The sequence below is a fragment of the Malania oleifera genome, chromosome 11 (genome assembly GCF_029873635.1).
Source record: "Malania oleifera isolate guangnan ecotype guangnan chromosome 11, ASM2987363v1, whole genome shotgun sequence".
NCBI lineage: Eukaryota > Viridiplantae > Streptophyta > Magnoliopsida > Santalales > Ximeniaceae > Malania > Malania oleifera.
Window position 1 is genome coordinate 49,824,926 of NC_080427.1, and position 20,179 is coordinate 49,845,104.

At 36.6% G+C, this 20,179-nt stretch overlaps 2 protein-coding genes across 7 annotated transcripts; one reads left to right on the top strand and one right to left on the bottom strand.

Moving 5' to 3' along the window:
* Positions 1-196: 196 nt before the first annotated feature.
* LOC131168404 (protein WVD2-like 7) lies at positions 197-13,225 on the top strand. 6 transcript variants are annotated; one of them, XM_058127785.1, is made up of 11 exons: positions 197-1,024; positions 1,564-2,154; positions 2,817-2,975; positions 3,156-3,260; positions 3,431-3,796; positions 3,921-3,979; positions 4,116-4,190; positions 4,746-4,848; positions 4,946-5,008; positions 11,455-11,565; positions 12,162-13,225. In XM_058127785.1, the coding sequence occupies exons 1-11, from the start codon at positions 956-958 to the stop codon at positions 12,375-12,377; spliced, it is 1,917 nt and encodes a 638-aa protein (XP_057983768.1). In that variant the 5' UTR covers positions 197-955; the 3' UTR covers positions 12,378-13,225. The 6 variants fall into 6 exon arrangements, with proteins under 6 accessions (XP_057983768.1, XP_057983769.1, XP_057983770.1 ...); XM_058127786.1 differs by having other exon boundaries at positions 2,820-2,975; XM_058127787.1 differs by lacking the exon at positions 4,116-4,190.
* Positions 13,226-15,006: 1,781 nt separating this feature from the next.
* On the bottom strand, positions 15,007-19,056 carry LOC131168107 (protein FAR1-RELATED SEQUENCE 5-like). The gene is made up of 2 exons (XM_058127314.1): positions 18,902-19,056; positions 15,007-17,916 (listed from the first exon to the last, which is right to left on the bottom strand). The coding sequence occupies exon 2, from the start codon at positions 17,865-17,867 to the stop codon at positions 15,525-15,527; it is 2,343 nt and encodes a 780-aa protein (XP_057983297.1). The 5' UTR covers positions 17,868-17,916; positions 18,902-19,056; the 3' UTR covers positions 15,007-15,524.
* Positions 19,057-20,179: the final 1,123 nt, after the last annotated feature.

The following is a 20,179-nucleotide window of genomic DNA, read 5'->3' on the forward strand; positions in this document are numbered from 1 at the left end:
ATACCCCATTTCTTTTCAATTCTGCTCTTTCAATTCATAATTTGATATTTAGGGGGCCCAGCTAAAAAGTGCCTCTCTTCTATTTCCTATAATTTCTCACACTAAACATGAGTAAAATATATATTTTCTTCAAAAATTTTAATTTTTAATCCTTTTATTTTTCCTTCTTATCAAACACGGTAACTTTGGCATTGCCAAAATTAATATCCTTCGCTCATGAGAAGAATGCTTCAACCAGTTTGAAATTTTAAAAAGGCAGCGTGCTTCCTTTAATGATCTGAAGCAGCCACAACTACAGATGTGCTTCATTCGGATTCTTGAACCCCTTTAGTGACTAAAGCATATTTATTAGTCACCCCATTTCTTCATTGCTTGAGTTCTCAACAAGGTTGGAGATGCAGTCTTAAAACAGCTATAAAGTTTCCACATTAGAGTAGGTTTGTGGGTCTCTCTCTCTCTCTCTCTCACACACACACACACACACAAATTCAAATGAAAAATTAAGCGCATGAACGTTTTCCATACTTATACCAGAAGGAGAGAGAGAGAGAGTAAGAGAGCGTTTACGCAGTACACAAATAGAACATCATTATTTCCTGGGAAAATTCAAAAGACAGAAAAAAGAAACTGAACGTTGAAGGGAATTATTAACTCAGACAAGTGGGACCCAAGCGCTGCTTAAAAAAAAATTAAAGATTTGAGCCCTCCCAAGCATGTTTAGGAGAGAGCCCACATTGAGCCACAGAAATACCTGAAAAAGTTGAACTCCACCCTTCTCTTTTCTCGTCTGCCCTTTGCACCATGTGGACCCAGTGGGCGAGCGCTTCTGGTTGCTCTTCCAATTTGAATTTCAAATTTCTTCGGAGGAATAGAACATGGGAATGAACGAAGAAAACCCCAGTTGAAAGTTTGGATTTTTTTTTTAAGTTTTCCACAGTGCAGCGCAGAGTGAGTCATGGGGGAATCAGCTTGTCTCATGCAGCCATTCTCTTATGTTTCTGGCATTTCCAATGAAGCCAAAGAGGTTAGTTGAAGGAACTAAGCCAGGGATGAACCTACCTTCAGCTTATTTTGCCTTTCTCAAGTTTCTGTTCTCATATTTCTTTGAAATGCTTGATGGGTTTTATGATTTTTGCCTTATTTTGCATCCCAAGCTACCATCTTTTGCTTTGATTTTCTTCTTCTTGTGGTTGATGATTCAAATCTTAGAAGTTCTATTTTATGGATCTTGAAATAAAAGGGAAACAAATTAACCTTATTAAGCGTTGTGTGAACACTTTCATTTCCACCCATTAAGCATTTTGCTTATTTTGGTGTAAAGAACCCTAAAGAGTGAAGGCATTTGTTTTCTTTTCATTTCCTCCTTCCATAAGCCTAAAAAATATGGTAATAGATTTTGTTCTGTGCCAAACTGCTGTTAAAGTTTTATGAAACCTGGACAAAACCCTCAGCAATTTTGTTTTCAGCTTTTAGTTGATTTGGTGGGAGTATAGCAAATTAAGAACTTGGCCTTGAACGTTTTACTCTGTAAGCTGAGAGATTAATGTTTGTTGTGTTTAACAGGGAAACCCTTTGCGTGCCCTAGGAGAGTCCATCTCATTTGGGAGGTTTGTGTCGGAGTCATTAGCCTGGGAGAAATGGTCCTCCTTCTCTAGCAACCGCTACGTGGAAGAGGCTGCAAAATACTCCCGCCCGGGATCGGTTGCTCAAAAGAAAGCCTTCTTTGAAGCACATTATAAGAGCATTGCTGCTAAAAGGGCAGCGGCCTTGCTTGAGCAAGCAAATGCTGCAGCCAATTGTGAACCTGGAGCAGAATTCAAAGATGCAGTGCATGATACTACTGCCCATGATTCGCATATAATTATTTCCAACTCCCACACTGCTGTTAATCCAGACCCACAGCTTGAGACTGCAAAAACTGAGGAAGATTTTACTGCTGCTGCTAATGGGTGCCAATACCATTCGACTGCTGCAATTGATAAGTTGGAAATCAGTAATGTGGAAGAAACAGATCTGGTAGCAGAACACCAGGTTCTTTCAGAGAATCCTGTGAAGATTGAATCATTAAATGAGCTTGGAAATTATCAAAACAAGAAAAAGATTGAAGAACAGGAGTCCAAAGAAACATCCAAGAAGGGGTCACCTTTGTTGAAGGTAACAATGTTGGCTGATGTCCATGGTTTTAAATCAAGGCCGCGACCGTTATGTAACGCCATTACGTAACGATTGTTACGTAATGGTTTTTTGGGTTACGTAACAGTTTTTTGGGTTACTGATACTGTTACACACCACGAAATCGGCAGGAAGAAAAATCACGGCTGGGGCGGCCGTTACAGACCGCAACCGTTACGTAAAGGCCGTTATGGCTGTTACGTAACCGCTACATGACTGTTACACCAAAAAAATATTTTAATTTTTTACTTTTTCTTCCCACTTTTTCCCTCTTTTTCATATATCATTCTCAATATACCTAGTGGCGATAGGGGGAAAAGATTATAATGAGGATGACAATGATACAACTCGAACTAAAGGATCCAAAATATGCTAAAACTCTTTCTAAGAAAGGCTAAAAACTGAAAACATGCAAGTATGCTAATATGCATAAGGTTTTGTGTGCTTCAAAAAAATTCACGGCCGTTACACCCGCTTCCCGTAGCATCCGCTGCTCCTACTTCCCGTTACACCTGTTACCGTTATGTTATGCTACCCGCTACCGTGATTTAAAACCATGCTGATGTCCTTGGAACTTGTTTGTTTTCCAACCTTGGACATTAGTGTTATTGCTTGCACAAACTGATTTTTGGTGGCCATTACAGCAGAGTTCTACTTCTAGAAATGAAGCTACAGTGTCAATGAGCAAAAAGAAACCAGATTTTTCTTCTTTGAATTCATCTGTTCATGGAGCATTGAAGCTGCCATCTACACCTGCCAAATCTTCGGCTACTACACATCCTAAGGAATTTAATGCCAGCCCAGTAAGTATCAAGTCTTCAATAAACTCCTGGGATTGAAAGAGACTAATAACTCCAAGGTTACTTTGTATGTCAACGTAACTCCTGCCAGAGAGCACAAAATTGGCTCTCCATGATACTTGTTTTCCATGTTGGAATTTAATGCTACTGAACAAACTAATTTTTTGGTTGCTATCATGGCAGAGTTCTTCTTCAAAGTCATCTGTTCATGGAGCATCGAAGCTGCCATCTACACCTCCCAAATCTTCGGCTACTACTCATACAAGGAAGGAATTTAATGCCCGCCCAGTAAGTATCAAGTCTCCAATAAACTCCTGGAATTGAAAGAGACTATAAACTACAATGTCACCTTGTATGTCAACATAACTCCTGCCAGAGAACACAAAATTAGCTCCCTTGAAACTTGTTTTCCATCTAGGTTACTGCACAAACTAATTTTTTCGTTGCTATCATGGCAGAGTTCTAATTTTAATCATGAAGCTTCAGTATTGATAAGCAAAAGGAAAGCAGCAGTTCCACCTTCAAAATCATCCGTTTATGGAGTATCTAGGCTCCCATCTTCACCTGCCAAATCTGCAGCTGCAATTCATCCTCTTAAGAAGGAAATTAATGCAACTCCAGTAGGTATTAAGTCCACATTAGACTCCTGGGATAGAAGGAGATCAACTCCAAAGTCACTTCACATGTCAATCAACATGACTCCTGCCAGAGAAAATAAAAAGTTAGCCCCTCCGGCTCCCCTGAAAACTGAAAGTTCAAGACTTGCTGGTGCTGCTTCTAAAGCATCTAAAAATTGCTCAACTCCTCTGAGGACTCCAACTATGGTATTTTTTTTTTTTTTTTGGGTCTAGCTTGATGCCTCTTGAATGGATGCACCATTTTCTGTATCCTTTCAAATAGCTACATTTTCTCACACATGCCGATATGAGTCTCACTTTGACATTGCAGGTATCAGTGAGTGGGGCAGAAAAACATCATTTAGCAACCCCCCAGTCAGAAAATAGAAGGTGCCTGATCTTCTGAACTTTACTAAATAAAATACAATTTCAAATCTTGTTTTAAAAATCAATAGCACATTTGTTTAGGACTTCTTTCTTGTTCACACTGGTTACTGGTTAGTTTTGTCATATCTTCAATTTACAGAGCTAAGACACCGCTTCATCCCTCTGCCTCTGGAAGCAGGACAACAGGCCCAAAATGGCACTTCCTCTTTACAGAGTTAAGAGTCTTGCAGTTTATATATTATGAGCTTTTTATTTGTCCAATGAAGTTTGTTTTTTGTAAAAGCAAATTTTATTGCCAGAAACTTGCAACAGTCCAGAAAAGAACTCCATAAATATCTTGAAATCCCAATTAATGGCACTTTCTATCGACAAAGTAGTCTTGCAGTTTATATATTACGAGTTTTTTATTTGTCCAATGAGCCTTGTTTTTGGTAAAAGCAAATTTTACTGCAAGATATTTACAACCAGCCAAAGAAAAAAAACTCCAGAAGTATCTTGAAATCCCAATTAATGCACAGCATATTTAGTAAGAACTAAGAACCCAACATCTTGAGGATTCTGCATGAGAAACCTTGTGAGACACTTCTATTCTTGCTAACAAGAAGCTAAGTCAATAGTGTGACAGTGTGTAGGCTCAGTGTCTGGACTGGCGTATTCATAGACATTCCCAACCCTGCACCTGGAATGACAATCTACCTCTTAAACCAATTCTACTCATATGGAAGGGGTTCTGAATTATCCACGCTCTCATTATTTTGTTTACATGCAGTTGTTCGAAATCTTTGAATGCATGCAAAAACAAATTACAGTCTCCAATTTTATCAACCCCTCTCAGGTTTAAGACAGAAGAAAGAGCTGCGAAAAGAAAGGAGGCAAGTCTCAGCACAGCTGCTTTATTTTCTTTTTCATCTTATCATACATGTGATGTAAGTGGTTTGGCTGTCTTTGTCATTTCCTTAATAATTTCAGAGGCTTGAAGAGAGATTCAATGCCAAGGAGGCACAAAGAGTTCAGCTGCAAGCAAAACTCAAGGTTTGTGTTTCATTATCAAGATTATTTTAACTTGGCTGTTGTAGATTTGGGTAACCTGCATTGGACTTGTGCATAAAATACAATGCAGCCTTAAAGCCCATAGGAAGCTGGGGTGATCCATGCATGACTCTAGAAATGTAATGCTATAAGATTGTTGAACCAAATTAAATTCAATATATTAATAAATAAATGTTCAGCCTGCATGGCAAATTACCCAGAACAGACTTAGTACTATGAAACATGTGCATAACACTTTCAGTTGATAGGAAATGGTAGCAAAATGGCTTAGTGAAACAGGCTCCATTTTTGAAATGCTGTTTCATAAATAATATGACAAAAAACCAAGGAGGAAGGTGCACAACAAGAGAAGAATGGTCACATCAAACCCTGAACAAAATCCAAAACGTATCATTTACAACTCCTCCCCAAACTTAATTCTTGCATCCTCCAATGTTTCTTTGATTACTTCTTCAACTTGCTCCATTTGGCTCTAAAATTCACCCCTCCCAAATCTCTCTTTGTTGAGACAGGATTGACCAGAAAAATGAACACACACACACACACGCAAAATTACAAGGATTTTATGTGGTACGTAACATGTTTACATCCATGTCCCCAACTCAGAGTGACAATTGTTCAATTTCTCACAAGACAATTGCTCTTCCACTAAGTATGCTTGAATCTGTTTGTAGTACGATCTGTTTGCATTTTCAGCCTCCCCATATATCTTGCCTGATGTCATCAGCCTTAGCATCTTTGTCCAGACCTACTTTCTCTGTATTTATCAATGACTGACCAAAATGGGAGCCAATTATCTTACCACAGCGCAAGGTGCCTAGCATGCTTGGAAGTTTTGTTGTTTTTTCATCCCACATTGGTAGAAAAAGTTATTTTGAATTTTTTCTCTGTTCGTCTCACATTGGTGAGAAGTGTTTTTTGGACTTGAGATTGAAGTTATATAAAGAGCTTAACTCTCCATTTATAAAACACAACTCAAAGTTGTACTTTGTCAAGAAGTAGTTGATTGATCGTCGGCGCCTGAGGACGTAGGTAATTTTATACCGAACCTCGTTAATTTCTTGTTTTGTTCTTTTTACTGTTTTTATTATTAGTTTTTGCATTACTTTAGTTTCTTATATATTTAATAGCATTAGTTGTACTATTGGTGTTTGACACAAGTGGGGTGTCCGACACAACAATTGGTATCAGAGTTAGGTTGAATAATGTCGATACGGAGATGTTCCTCTGTTAGGATCCTTGATTCCATGTTTGATGCCTAAGAAAGACCTTGTCTTAGCGAGTGTTTAGAGACCATTGTGGTTCAGTCGCTCCCTGGAGGTCGGACTGGTCAAAGTGAAATTTCATAGGATAAAATAGAGTAGACACAGTTGGTACGTACTATTCATCCTAGACCTTTTGCTTTGTTGGTGGTTATTGAATATATAGAAGATGGCGGAAACTAGTGCAACAGTAGAAGAAACTCTGTCCACACGAACTCCAACTCCTTCGGCTTCAACATCATCGTCAAAGACAATAGCTAATGCTTGGTTTGAGGTAGAGAAATTTGATGGTACCAATAATTTTGGTATGTGGCAATGTGAGGTGATGAACATCCTATATCAGCAAGAATTGGATATTGCTTTGGATGATAAACCAGTAGATATGGGTGACAGAGATTGGGAAAAGATCAATCGTCAGGCATGTGATACAATTTGTCTGTGTCTCGCTAAAAATCAGAAATATTGTGTTATGAGGGAGACATCTGCAAAGAAATTGTGGAGGACATTGGAAGATACATTTATGATCAAGAGTCTGGAAAATCGGCTCTATTTGAAAAAGAAATTGTTTTGCTTCCAGTATCAACCATGTATTTAGATTAATGACCGCATAAATGCTTTCAATAAAATTTTGGCCGATTTGTTAAATTTGGATGAAAAATTGAAAGATGAGGATAAAGTCATATTGTTACTGAACTCTCTCCCTGATGATTATGAACATTTGATCACCACTGTATTGTATAAGAAAGATAAAGTTACTTTTGATGTTGTTTGTACGGCATTGATTAGTACTGAATGCAGAAAGAAGGATCGGAGGGTCCATAAGAAAACAGCAAAAACACTAACAATAAGGGGACATTCTTAGAGTCGTAAGTCTGGAAGGAAGAGTAAATCTCATAGGAAGAGTAAATCTCGTAGGAGACCTACTAAAGATGAATGCGCCTTTTGTCATGAGAGAGGGCATTGGAAGAAAGATTGCCCTAAATTATGGCAGAAGAATAAGGCAAAGTACATTCTAATGTCAATATTGCCAATGATGATGGAAGTGAGTTAGATTTTTCTCTTGTTGGAACATCTTCGTCACATTATTTTGGTGAGTGGATTTTGGATTCTGGTTGTTTCTATCACATGTGTCCTAATAGGGAATGATTTTCTAATTTTGAAGAATTAGATGGTGGGGTTGTTTTTATGGGAAATGATAATACATGTAAAACAACTAGAATATGATCAATACAGTTGAAATGTTAAGATGGAACTATTAAAACCTTGACTGATGTTAGGTATGTTTCAAGTCTAAAGAAAAAAATTTAATTTCATTGGGTGCCTTAGAATCTAAAGGGTTCACTATCACTTCGAAAGATGGAATCTTAAAGATTAAATCAGGTGCGCTGGTAGTAATGAAAGGAATAAGGAAAAATAACTTGTATTATTTATAAGGTAATACAGTTATTGGCTCAACAGCCGTTGTTTTCGAGAAAAATGTAGGTTCAGATACAATCAAGTTATGACATATGCGATTAGTACATGCAGGAGAAAAATCTTTGTAACAATTAGCTAAGCGAGATTTGTTAAAGGATGCAAAGGTGTGCAAACTTGAATTTTGTAAGCATGGCATTCTGGGAAAACAAACTAAAGTGAAATCTGGCATTGTAATCCACCAAACTGAAGGTATTTTAGACTACATCCATACAGTTATTAGTTCAACAGCCATTGTTTCTGAGAAAAATGTAGGTTCAGATACAATCAGGTTATGACATATGCGATTAGTACATGCAGGAGAAAAATCTTTACAACAATTAGCTAAACGAGGTTTGTTAAAGGGTGCAAAGGTGTGCAAACTTGAATTGGCTCAGCAGCCATTGTTTCTGAGAAAAATGTAGGTTCAGATACAATCAGGTTATGACATATACGATTAGTACATACAGGAGAAAAATCTTTGCAACAATTAGCTAAGCGAGGTTTGTTAAAGGGTGCAAAGGTGTGCAAACTTGAATTTTGTAAGCATTGCATTCTGGGAAAACAGACTAGAGTGAAATCTGACATTGTAATCCACCAGACTGAAGGTATTTTAGACTACATCCATACAGATGTATAGGGGCCCACAAAAACGGTTTCATTGGGTGGTATGCATTATTTTATCACTTTTGTTGATGATTTTTGTAAAAGAGTTTGAATATATTCTATGAAGAATAAAAATGAAATGTGTGATATTTTCCTTAAGTGGAAAAAATTAGTTGAAACTCAAACTGACAGAAAGATTGAACGGCTCAGATAAGATAATGGTAGTGAATACAAGAATGACCCGTTTATGAAGGTATGTCAGGATGAAAGTATTGCTCGACACTTCATAGTTAGAGGTACACCACAGCAGAATGAGGTAGTAGAGCGCATAAATCGAACTTTGCTAGAAAAAGTCAATGTATGTTGTCTAATGCTGGGTTAGACAAAAGGTTTTGGGCTGAGACTGTTAGATATGCGTGTCATCTCATCAATCGTCTACCATCATCTGCAACAAGGGGAAAACTCCCTTTGAGGTATGGTCTGGAAAGCTTGCTAGTGATTATGATTCTTTACATGTATTTGGTACTATGACTTATTATCATGTTAAAGAATCTAAGTTAGATCCAAGAGCCAAGAAAGTAATATTCTTAGGGATAAGTGCAGGAGTCAAAGGATACCGTCTTTGATGTCTTGAGACGAAAAAAATGATTTTAAGTAGGGATGTGACTTTTGATGAGCTTGCGATGATGAAGAAACCAATATGCAAGGAGTCACGAGTTGAAGAGAAGACCAGTGGTACTCAACAACAAGTGGAGGTTGAGGCAATTTTGGGAAACCTAGTGAGAAATGAGACTACACAAGGTAACTTTCTAGTTACGGTGGGGAATAGTGTACAAGAAGAAGAGATTTCAATTCGAGAATCTTCATAGAAACAAGAATCAATTGGTTCTTAGAGGCCAAGACGAGATATTCGAAAACCTGCTCAGTATACTGATATGGTGGCCTATGTACTTCCAGTTGTGGAGGATAATGTTCCTTGTACTTTCAAAGAAGCAATGAGGAACTCTGAATCAGACAAGTGGAAAAGAGCGATGGATAATGAAATGCAGTCTCTTCATCTGAATCAGAAATGAGAGCTAGCCCAGCTGCCCAAGGTTAAGAAAGCAATTGGTTGCAAATGGGTTTATGTAAAGAAAGAAGGATTTTCATATGCAAATAATGTTCGCTTCAAAGTTAGATTGGTAGTTAAAGGCTACGCACAAAAGGAAGACATTGATTATAATGAGATACTTTCTCAAGTTGTTAAACATTCTTCCATTCGAATTTTTTGGCTTTGGTAGCACAATTTGATCTTGAACTAGTTCAGCTCGATGTAAAAACTGCATTTTTACATGGTGATTTGGAAGAGGAAATCTATATGATTCAACCAGATGGATTTCAGATTGCTGGAAAAGAAAATTGGGAATGTAAACTGGGTAAAACATTGTATGGTTTAAAATAGTCTCCAATACAGTGGTACAAACGATTTGATTTGTTTATGATGGGTCAGAAGTACATCAGAAATAAACATGATCATTATGTTTATTTTCGCAGACTACAAAATTGATCTTTTATATATTTACTCTTGTATGTTGATGATATGTTGATAGCTTCAAAGAACAGGGAAGAAATCAACAAGTTGAAAAGTCAGTTAAATCAAGAGTTTGAGATGAAAGATCTTGGTGAAGCAAAAAAGATACTTGGCATGGAGATTCGCAGAGACAGAATGAGAAGAAGAGTTGGTTTGTCTCAGAAACGGTATTTGAAAAAGGTAGTACAGAGTTTTGGCATATTTGAGCAGTCAAAACTAGTAAGCACCCCTCTTGCTCCTCATTTCAAATTTAGTGCAGTTTTATCTCCTAAATCAGATGAGGAACGTAAGTATATGTCACAGGTTCCTTATGCAAGTGTTGTTGGTAGTCTGATGTATGCAATGGTTTGTACTCGACCTAATATTTCTCAAGTTGTTAGTATGGTGAGTAAGTATATGCTGGATTAAAGGTAAAGGACATTGGCAAGTTGTGAAATAGATTTTGAAATATATTGTGAATACGATTGATGTTGGTATAGTATTTGAGAAAAATGATATTATTGATCAACGAGTTGTTGGATATGTGGATTTTGATTTTGTAGGAGATCTGGATGAACGTCGATCAACTACTGGATATGTTTTTACATTTGCTAATGGTTCAGTGAGTTGGAGGTCTACCTTACAGTCTACCATTGCCTTGTCTACAACAGAAGCAGAGTACATGACAACTTCAAAGGCTATTAAGGAAGCTATTTGGTTGCAGGGTTTACTTGAAAATTTTGGAGTTGTTCAGAAGCACATTGTTGTATTCTGTGATAGTCAGAGTGCAATTCATTTGGCAAGGGACCAAGTCTACCATGCATGAACGAAGCACATCGACGTTCGATTTCATTTTATGCGGGATATTATTGATGGAGGTAAGATATTTCTTCAGAAGATTGTTACAGCTAAAAATCCCGCAGATATGTTGACCAAGATTGTGATAACAATCAAGTTCAAATATTGTTTGGACTTGATCAATAACCTGCAAGTTTGAATATTCTTGGAAGGCGCCGATGATGTGGAACTCTAGAAAATGTTGGTGAGTGAAAAATTTGTTGAATTTATTGTCAAGGTGGAGATTTGTTGTTTTTTATCCCACATTGGTAGAATAGTTCCACATTGTTCGAAAAAGTTGTTTTGAATTTTTTCTTTGCTTGTTCAACATTGGTGAGAAGTGTTTTTTGGATTTGAGGTTGAAACTATATGAAGAGCTCAACTCTCCATTTGTAAAACACACTTCAAAGTTGTACTTTGTCAAGAAGTAGTGGATTGATCGTTGGCGTCCGAGGACGTAGGTAATTCTATATCGAACTTTGTTAATTTCTTATATTGTTCTTTTTACTGTCTTTATTATTAGTTTCTGCATTGCTTTAGTTTCTTATATATTCAATAACATTAGTTGTAGTATTGGTGTTTGGCACACGTGGGGTGCCCAGCACAACAAGTTCTATCTCTTTTTTCCCTTTCTTTTTTCGTCTGTAACCTAGTTTGATTCAGTCCCAAAAGAATTCCTGGCTAAATCAATTATTTTCATTTATTCCCTTCTCATCGTGCAGGAGAAAGCAGAAACAGAGCTCAGAAAACTGCGTCAAAGCCTTTGCTTCAAAGCCAGGCCACTGCCGGATTTTTACAAGGAAAGAGGAACACCAAGAAATCAGACAAAGAAGGTACCAAATTTTTTCCCAACTGAATTTTAAGTTTATAAAGGGAAACCTACTTGGGAATTGCAGCATATTCTTCATAAAGTAAGTTATACACATCACAACTGAATTTTTTAGCAGGAGCATTCCTACTCTTATTGACCATGTGCAGATATCAGAAGAGCTAATGAATCAAAACATTACCATTTCCCAGCAGTAATCTGGTTTTGTCAAATTATATGGCTGTGTTGTTATAATGGAATACCTATTTTCAGAGTTCCTGGAAATATCTTCCATGGTCTCTCAAAAGATTCTGAAATTTGATATTCGTGAGCAAAATATGCTACAGAATATCAATACAGAATTGTGCTCACTGCAGAAATACTATCAATCTTGTTCAATTGTATGATCTTGTGATCCTCAAATTTCTAACCATTCTATCATCGGTGGGCCCCAAGGGTGTTACCATCAATGTAAAAGCTTCAGTTTTTTTTTTTTCATCTGTAATCAAAATTTTCACATTATTATGTTCTTTCTTTCCAATGAGACTAGTGCCCCAAAACCTTCCTGGTGTTGTCATCTTTGTCTGCATATACTAATGATTTTTCACTTTTTCTTGGCAGGGCCCAGTAATGCATCCCGAATCACCAAAGCCAGGAAGAAAACCCAGCCCCACTGCAGTACAAAGCACAGCCTCTCTACATTCTTGGAGGCCTTTGAACAAAAACAATATCTCCAATCTTGTCCTAGAAAAGAACGGTCGATCATCAACACGACTTTTCAGTTCACTATCTGAAGGGATTACACATGAGAACACTTCACCAAATATTCAGCACTGATACCTCAAAACAAGGGGTGTTGCTTTTAAGCTTGCAGTAGGAAAAAGAATATATTGCAAATTGTTAAGCATGGCTGAAGAGGTAGAGCTATTTCCGTGAGTACATGAGGAGGATTTTGTAAATGAAATTTGGCAGGAAGATGGGATCAAATCATCACGGAGACCCAGAATGGAAATTGTATTTATTTTTATTTCTGTGACCAGTGTTTATTAGCTCCGGAATCCTAAGAATCTTCTTTGATCTGTACACCTAGCAGAAGTATAAATTTTTGCTTCTTGAACATGGCAGGCTGGCAACAAATGGGTTTCAGAGCTCAAAGTATAGCTCAAAACTAGCAACAGCATAATTATCTCGGCCTTACTTTGTTGAGATATTGCCTGCTTTCATCTATTAGGCTTCACAATTTGTCCCACAAAAGACACCTCACAAGTTGAAGCTGGTTTCATTTCTCGATTGCTGAATTTGCTGTATGGGATAACATTGTGAGGTCCAATGGGCTGAAGCTGGCAGTAACTGTTGGGCTGAGACCGTTACACACAACATCAAAGCCAATTTTCGCTTTTCAAAGCTGAAACAGGATTGATAGTGTGATCAACTGTCTTGCGGGAATTAGAGAGTATGATCATCAACTCTTTTCTGGGAATTCGATTAGTACATTGAGTGGGGGGAAGGATCAATCTATCATTGGGAGAGTATTGGTTTCTCTTCCCTCTTGTTATGTTAACTCGTTATGTGGAACGACTTAGGTTGGCCTTTGATATACTATCTTGTAGAGGTGAGGATGGTTGATTATGCCATATATCCTGAGTGTGAGAAATAAAGGTTCATTTGGTGGGAACTTAAATAAATGAGGCTACCCATGTTGAATTCATGCAATAGGATTTCTCTTATTTGGTTGGCACTTCAGTTCAGATAATCTGCGAACTAATGATGATTATCAAAACATCGTCATTTTGGCTTGACTTTTATGCCAAAAAAATCCCGAATGCTACCACCTAAAGTAGAATAAGGCGTGGTTTAAAGCTTCGTGCATCTTTTGAAGATGATATAATTTTTACAAACATAAGTAATACATCCTTCTGCCAAACAAAAATAATAATAACAAAAGCAGCAAGTACAGTGGCTACAAATGAAGTAGCAAATTTGCTTTTATCTGCAACCTCTTGTTTTTGTAGTGGCAATGTGCATAGTTAAGAGTAAATTAAGGAAAATTTGCTCTGCTTGGACTATTATTAACAAAAAATAGATGTACTCAACCAAAAAATAGAAGTAGCATTTTAACTTGGCCAAACGTAGCACCAACAAAGGACTATTGACACTTTCAATTAACAATAATTATCAACACGGCATCATTTAGCTAGAGCCTTAGTTTTGGGAAAACCACAAATGCCATGACCAAAAATATTGTAAGCTAGTCCAAAAATACCAACAGTTACTTTGATTAAACTTGTTTGTGTAAAGCTCATGTTGACACTGGGTTTCATTGTATTCTAAAAGCTTTTCACAAAATTCTTGTCTGCGCATTAATTTGAGATTGTTGGGGCAAATTTAACCTTAAAAGGGTGGCATTGCCACATGCCTTCAAGCCATTTTATTTAACTATTTTCTATTCTACAACTTAATCCCGTTATTAAAACAATCAAAATGGGCTTTCCTTGTTTGGTTTAAACATTACTTCAGTAATCCTCAATCCTTTTAAAATGGCAGCAATGTACTTTTTTTGTGATTTCCTTTGATAAAATATTCATACGAATACAAATGGTAGATTAAATAAATAAATAATGGTCTACAGTTTCTTTCCTTACCCAATAATCCACATTTAGGCCTAAAAGGTTTGACAACTAAACTCATTATAGTAATGTTTAGGAGCATAAATTTCAAGGTTTGGCATTTAGATTTGTGTGCATTTGAAAAAAAAAAATTTCTAACAATTTTGTATTGACTTTTATATAAATCCAAATAAAATCCAAGTCAATGATTCAAATTCCATGGTCCCAAAAGAATGGTGAAAATCAAGCCAAGAAACCGTTCCAAGTCAGGTAAAAAGGAGTAATGATTTTTGAACAAAATATAGCAAATCATGAACAGAAGACTGAGGTTCTTATACAGAGCATAATGCCATCCAACTGAACTTTTATTTTTTTTCCCCTCTCTCTTCAAGCAACATCAATGTGCAGAACAGAAACTAGATACACAAGGCCTCGAGTAAGGTATGGCAAAAAATAAAAAAAAATAAAAAAAAATTGCCCAACTTACCAAAACTTCAATGGTAAATTAAAACAAGGATGGTATTCAAAGTTGTATTCACACAATCACCAAACTAACCCCTCGCCATCGAACTTTTTGTTAGGGATCTAAGAACAATAATCACACACAAAAACAAAATAAGCACACAAAATAAGAACACCAGATTTACGTGGTTCGGTCTAATCTGACCTACGTCCACGGAGCACACCGAATATACTATAACTTGGAAAAAAAACAAGAGAAGGAGACACAGACTCAACTCAACTCTTCTCACACTTTTCTCTCTCACCTTCAGCACTCTCACACTCCTCGCTCACTCACTTTACTTGCACACTTTACACAACACAAATGTTCTTATTTAAAGATACATAGGATAGATACAGAGAGAAATGAGTTATTGTATTCAAATGGGATAATGAGCACGTGGTATTTAATGGATTATTTTAACACGTGATAATTGTATTTTTGATAGAATGAATTTGGCACACGGCTGCAGCTCATCCTCTTTAAGGCGTTTAAATTTTTTCTGTTTCCATATTTTCTCCGTTTTCATTTCAGCTTAACACTTTCTAGCAGTAAATCAAGATGCTTCTGAAATTTAAGCCACCAAGGTCAAAAATTTTGTGTCAAGGTTCTTCCCATCAACTTGCCTCAGCCACCTCCTCGTCAATCTTGCCAGTTTCATACTTTCAACCACGGCTCTCTAAAATTTCAGGCCCTTGCATCTTTTGTCCATCGCTTCAAGATGTAATGGGCTGGAACCACCTTTATATTCCTATAATCAAGAACCTTCAATGCATGGCTACACAAAATCCCAACAAATTCAAACTTCAAACAATTGCAGACAACAGTATCATCTGACAAGTTAAATACAAGAGTGTATTCTCGTTGTTGCCCATTTCAGGCCCTTGCATCTTTTGTCCACCGCTTCAAGATGTAATGGGCTGGAACCACCTTTATATTCCTATAATCAAGAACCTTCAATGCATGGCTACACAAAATCCCAACAAATTCAAACTTCAAACAATTGCAGACAACAGTATCATCTGACAAGTTAAATACAAGAGTGTATTCTCGTTGTTGCCCATATATGCTAACTTTGTACTCTAACAATGATCCATTCTCAGAACATTGGTGAACCACGACATCTAAGCATTTTTCATATTCTTGCTGAAACAATTCAAATATCTTTGGTGTGTAAAGATCTCTAGCATGCTTCAATAAGATCACGTTCCCCATTAATTTGGGCATGCATTGACTCATACCATAATTAGCTTCCAATTCTTTGTAGCGCCTATCATTCAACACCCTCCCAAGATGTTTCAAGAATTGAAGCACATCAGAGTCGGGCTTTAGGTACTTTTTCAAGCTAGCATGAAAACTCTCACTCTGTAATGCATTGTTTATGTCGGCACAAAAAACACGCCTCCTGTACACTATGGACCATTTTTCCCTTTCTTTAAATATCTCTTGCAACCACCCATTTTCCCACAGATCATACCTATCCAGCATAATCTTCCAAGCATTAATGAAATCTTCCTCTTCCTCATGGTCAAAAATGCAACTCCGGAAATCATAGGCGAAGGAATGCAACCCCATCGCATCGCTGAGGTGTTTAAACGCATTTTGGTACACATGCCATACACATATACAGTGATGTGTTTCAGGCAACACTGCATGTATTGCTTCTGCCATTACCGCATCCTGACCTGTGAGGATTGTCTTTGGTTTCTTTCCAGACATTGCCTCAACAAAAGTTTGAAGTATCCACTTGAAAGATTCAACTGTTTCATCATACAAAAGTGCGCCACCAAATATCACCATCTGCCTATGGTGATTCACTCCAATGAATGGTGCAAAAGGTCGGCAATCTTTTAGCCTGTAAGTTGTATCGAAGCAAACCACATCACCAAAATCACTATAATCCACCAACATCTTTTCGTCAGCCCAAAAGACATTGGTAATTTGTTCTTCAGCATCAAGCTGCATAGAAAAAAATAAAGACGGATCCTTCAATTGTTTTCGTCGAAAATATTGCATAATACTTTCAGCTTCTCCATCCCTCATCTCTCTGGTACGTTTAGATGGTAGATTATTTTTATAATCTATGGGATGATAACCTAGATCTTCTTCATCTCCAGCTGGTTTACATATTAGGTCAGAGGCTGAGTTTGAATGTATCTTAGAACCATCTGCACCATTGGTTTCAGCAACTTGAGCAATAGATGATCTCTTTTGTGATCGCAACAAACGAACTCTACATGCGGCCACAAGCTCATGATTGTGCTTTTCCTCAAAATGAGTTACGCGATATTTACCGTCAGTTTGACGAGCAATGACCAATTGTGCTAAGCAACCGATTCTTGTCTCCTTTCGAGGTCTCTTCACATTCATGTCCCGTTTGTCCTTTTGTCGAAAACCTTCTCTAAAACAGGTATACCTTCTAGATGCCACAGCACCATCTATCTTACTCCTATTTACATAATCTTTCCGAACGCTAAAACCTATACGTCCTGCATATGAATTGTAAAAATCATAAGCATGATCTTCTGAGTCAAAACCCATTCCAAGCTTCGGTACCCCATCTACCATAGAACTATTAACTGATTCAGCCTCAACGGCTTGAGCAAAAGTTAATCTCTTCTGTGATGGTAACTTATAAGCTGCACAAGCAGTTTCAAACTCATGATTGTGTTCTGTCACAAAATGGGTGACACGAAACTTGCCATTAGGTTGACGTGCAATGGTCATCTGTGCCAAACAACCAGTTCTCGTCTCCTGCTGAGCTTTCCTCACATTCATGTCACGCTTTCCTGGCCGATAGCCTTGTCTATAACAAGTGTACCTTCTGGATACCACTGCACCATTTACCCTACTTTTATTTACAAAATCTTTTCGAATACTGAACCCTTGCAGCACGGCATATCTACTGTAGCACTTGTATGCTTGCTCTTCTGATTCAAACTCCATGCCAACTTTTGGTACCGAATATGTACTAGGTTCATCTTTAACAGAAAGATCAACCTCTGATATATCAACAGAGGGAATTTTTGGGTCCTCATCTTCCTGCTCACCATCTATGTCAACTCCCTTCTTGTCAACAAAGCAAACTTTCGGGCTCTGACATTCCTCTCTCACTTCAATGTCCACCTCATGCTTATCAACAGAGGAAGCTCTAGGGTCTTGCAACTTCTGCCCCATATCAATCTCCAGCACTGATGATGTTTGCAGCTTACTTTCCATATTCTCCTGCCGTGGATGACTTTAAATATCCACCTCAGTAGCCATTAACCTTCATCACAAGGAAGAAAATGAGGGGAAGAGAAAATTCTGTCCATTGCTACATAATTACAGCTATATAAATCTTGAACAGATATAATGTTGGATTTAGAGAAAAAATTCTATAATAGGTCATTAGATGCAAGTCACAAGAACTGAAAATTTAACAGATCAAAGCAGATCATAGTATCACAATGAAAAAAAAAAAAATTGAGCTCAAAATCTCCGTCAACTTATAATGATTAGGCCACATGGCCCGCATATACTTTTCCTCGGAATTCCACCATGAAAACAAGCATATAACCCGTATATTAAAACTTCCAACAGATTAGTGGGTAAAATGGGTACACAGTTTGAGTGCGTACAAGCACTACCCAATTCGGCACATGTGAATTCTTCCAAGATCATAAAGGAAGGGAAGTTAAGAAAGTAAACAAAGAGACAGGGCCGCCCAAACTGCTGAAGCATACTTGAGTCTCCAAGTTTAGTGAAAAAAAGAAACTCTTGGAATATCAAAACAATGCAATTTGAGTAAGCATGTAAACTTTGCACCTCAAATTATAAAAAAAAAAATACAGGAAAAGACCCCAAAAAAGAGGGAAGGAACAAATGGACCTGTTGTCTCTCCGTCATCAAAGCATAACTGTGTCTATGGTTTGGGCAACAAAAATCTATTAAAAAAAAAAATTGCAATAATCTCCCTGGAGCCAAAAATGCAATGAATTAATGCGCTCCACCGGTTCCTCTATTTCATCAAATGTCCTCACATTTTCTCTATCCAAACAAACCCAGAAAAACAGCAAGGGGAGAGGCTCCCCAAACACAAATTGTCAGCACTTCCCAACTGGGTTATTGCTCTTGATAGCGAAAATTGTAAATGGGTTAAGCTCTACTTCCAAAAATGAAAATCCCACAGCAGCTAAATCATTGAAATTCACCCAAAAAACAAAAAACCACAGAGAGAGAGAGAGAGAGAGAGAGAGAGAGAGAGAGAGAACCTGAGAAGTAAGCGTGGGCTTATTGCAGAGATTTTCGGAAAGCTAATGGTGGAACAAAGACAGTGAAGACGAAGCTGGTATAGGACTTTCTATCCCATATGCTAGGGCTTTTAATTCTTTCTTTCAGTTTCAGCCGTGCTGTCTGTGTTTCTGTCGTTGGGTTTGGTGGCAGACGGGCGAGTAGGTTATTTTTCCTCCTGACGTGGCCGTTACTGGTTGGCTACTTTCTCTGGATTTCAAGGGGCTGTTTGGAATTTTGATTTCAAGACCCGTTACCTTTTTTTTTTTTTGTCATCATTTTTTCTCCCCGTTTAAAATTTTTAAATTATTAAAAATAAAAAATAAGAAGAAATCTATCTTTTTTTCATTATCAAGAAAAACAAAAAAAATATATATATATATATATCAAATCCATTAATAAAAATTTAATTTTACACATTTTTAACATTTAATTGTCTTTAATTTTTAATTATACTAGAATGAATATTTATTTTTTTAACAGTATTTTATATGGAGAGAAGATCTATTGTAAAATAATTTTTTTAAAATTTTCTATAAGAAAAATCTTAAATCTAAACGAACCAAAGTTTCATTTTATCATATATAAACAAATACTCTTACCCTATGTTTGGAGAGATTTTGGATTGAGAACGATATAGAATTGAATAAAATGTAATATAAAATTATATTAAAAATTTTCTAATCTACTCAAATCCAAATTTAAGGTCCGAAATTCATGTTTTCGAACATAGTGCTAGTAACATTTAAAAGCATGAATTTGGAGACTTAAATTTAAATTTATGTAGATTTCACACGAACTAAAAATAAAATGATTTTCAACTTCTTCAACAAATTTTTGAAAAGTATCACATTATTTTTCAAATTTTCAAGATTTATTTAAAATTTAAAATATAATGATTTTCAATTTTTTCAACAGATTTTGTATCGATTCCTTTTTTTCTTTTGTTATTATGTAGTGAGAAAATAAGTTATGACATCGAGCTTTTTATATTGTTACTGTTTCTTTTTTTTGTTATTGTTGTTGTCGATTACTAAAACTATATTTTGTGATTTTCAATTGCAATAATAAGCTATTGTTACTGTAGTTTAGTATCTAGATTTTAGTTTTTGATGATTAAAATGACCATGTAATTCTAAACTGTAATTAGAATCAATATTTTCTTTAATTTCTAAAAAATTTAAAATAACTATAATCATTTAAAAATTCTTCTTTTTTCCATCTTTCATTTTTCATTACAATAGAATTATTTTTGGAAC

Coding starts and splice junctions, on each gene's coding strand:
- LOC131168404 (XM_058127785.1), top strand. CDS start 956: ATGGGGGAATCAGCTTGTCTCATGCAGCCATTCTCTTATGTTTCTGGC. Junction 3,261..3,430: donor AGGAATTTAATGCCCGCCCA/GTAAGTATCAAG, acceptor CTATCATGGCAG/AGTTCTAATTTTAATCATGA. Junction 3,797..3,920: donor CTCTGAGGACTCCAACTATG/GTATTTTTTTTT, acceptor TTGACATTGCAG/GTATCAGTGAGTGGGGCAGA.
- LOC131168107 (XM_058127314.1), bottom strand. CDS start 17,867: ATGGAAAGTAAGCTGCAAACATCATCAGTGCTGGAGATTGATATGGGG.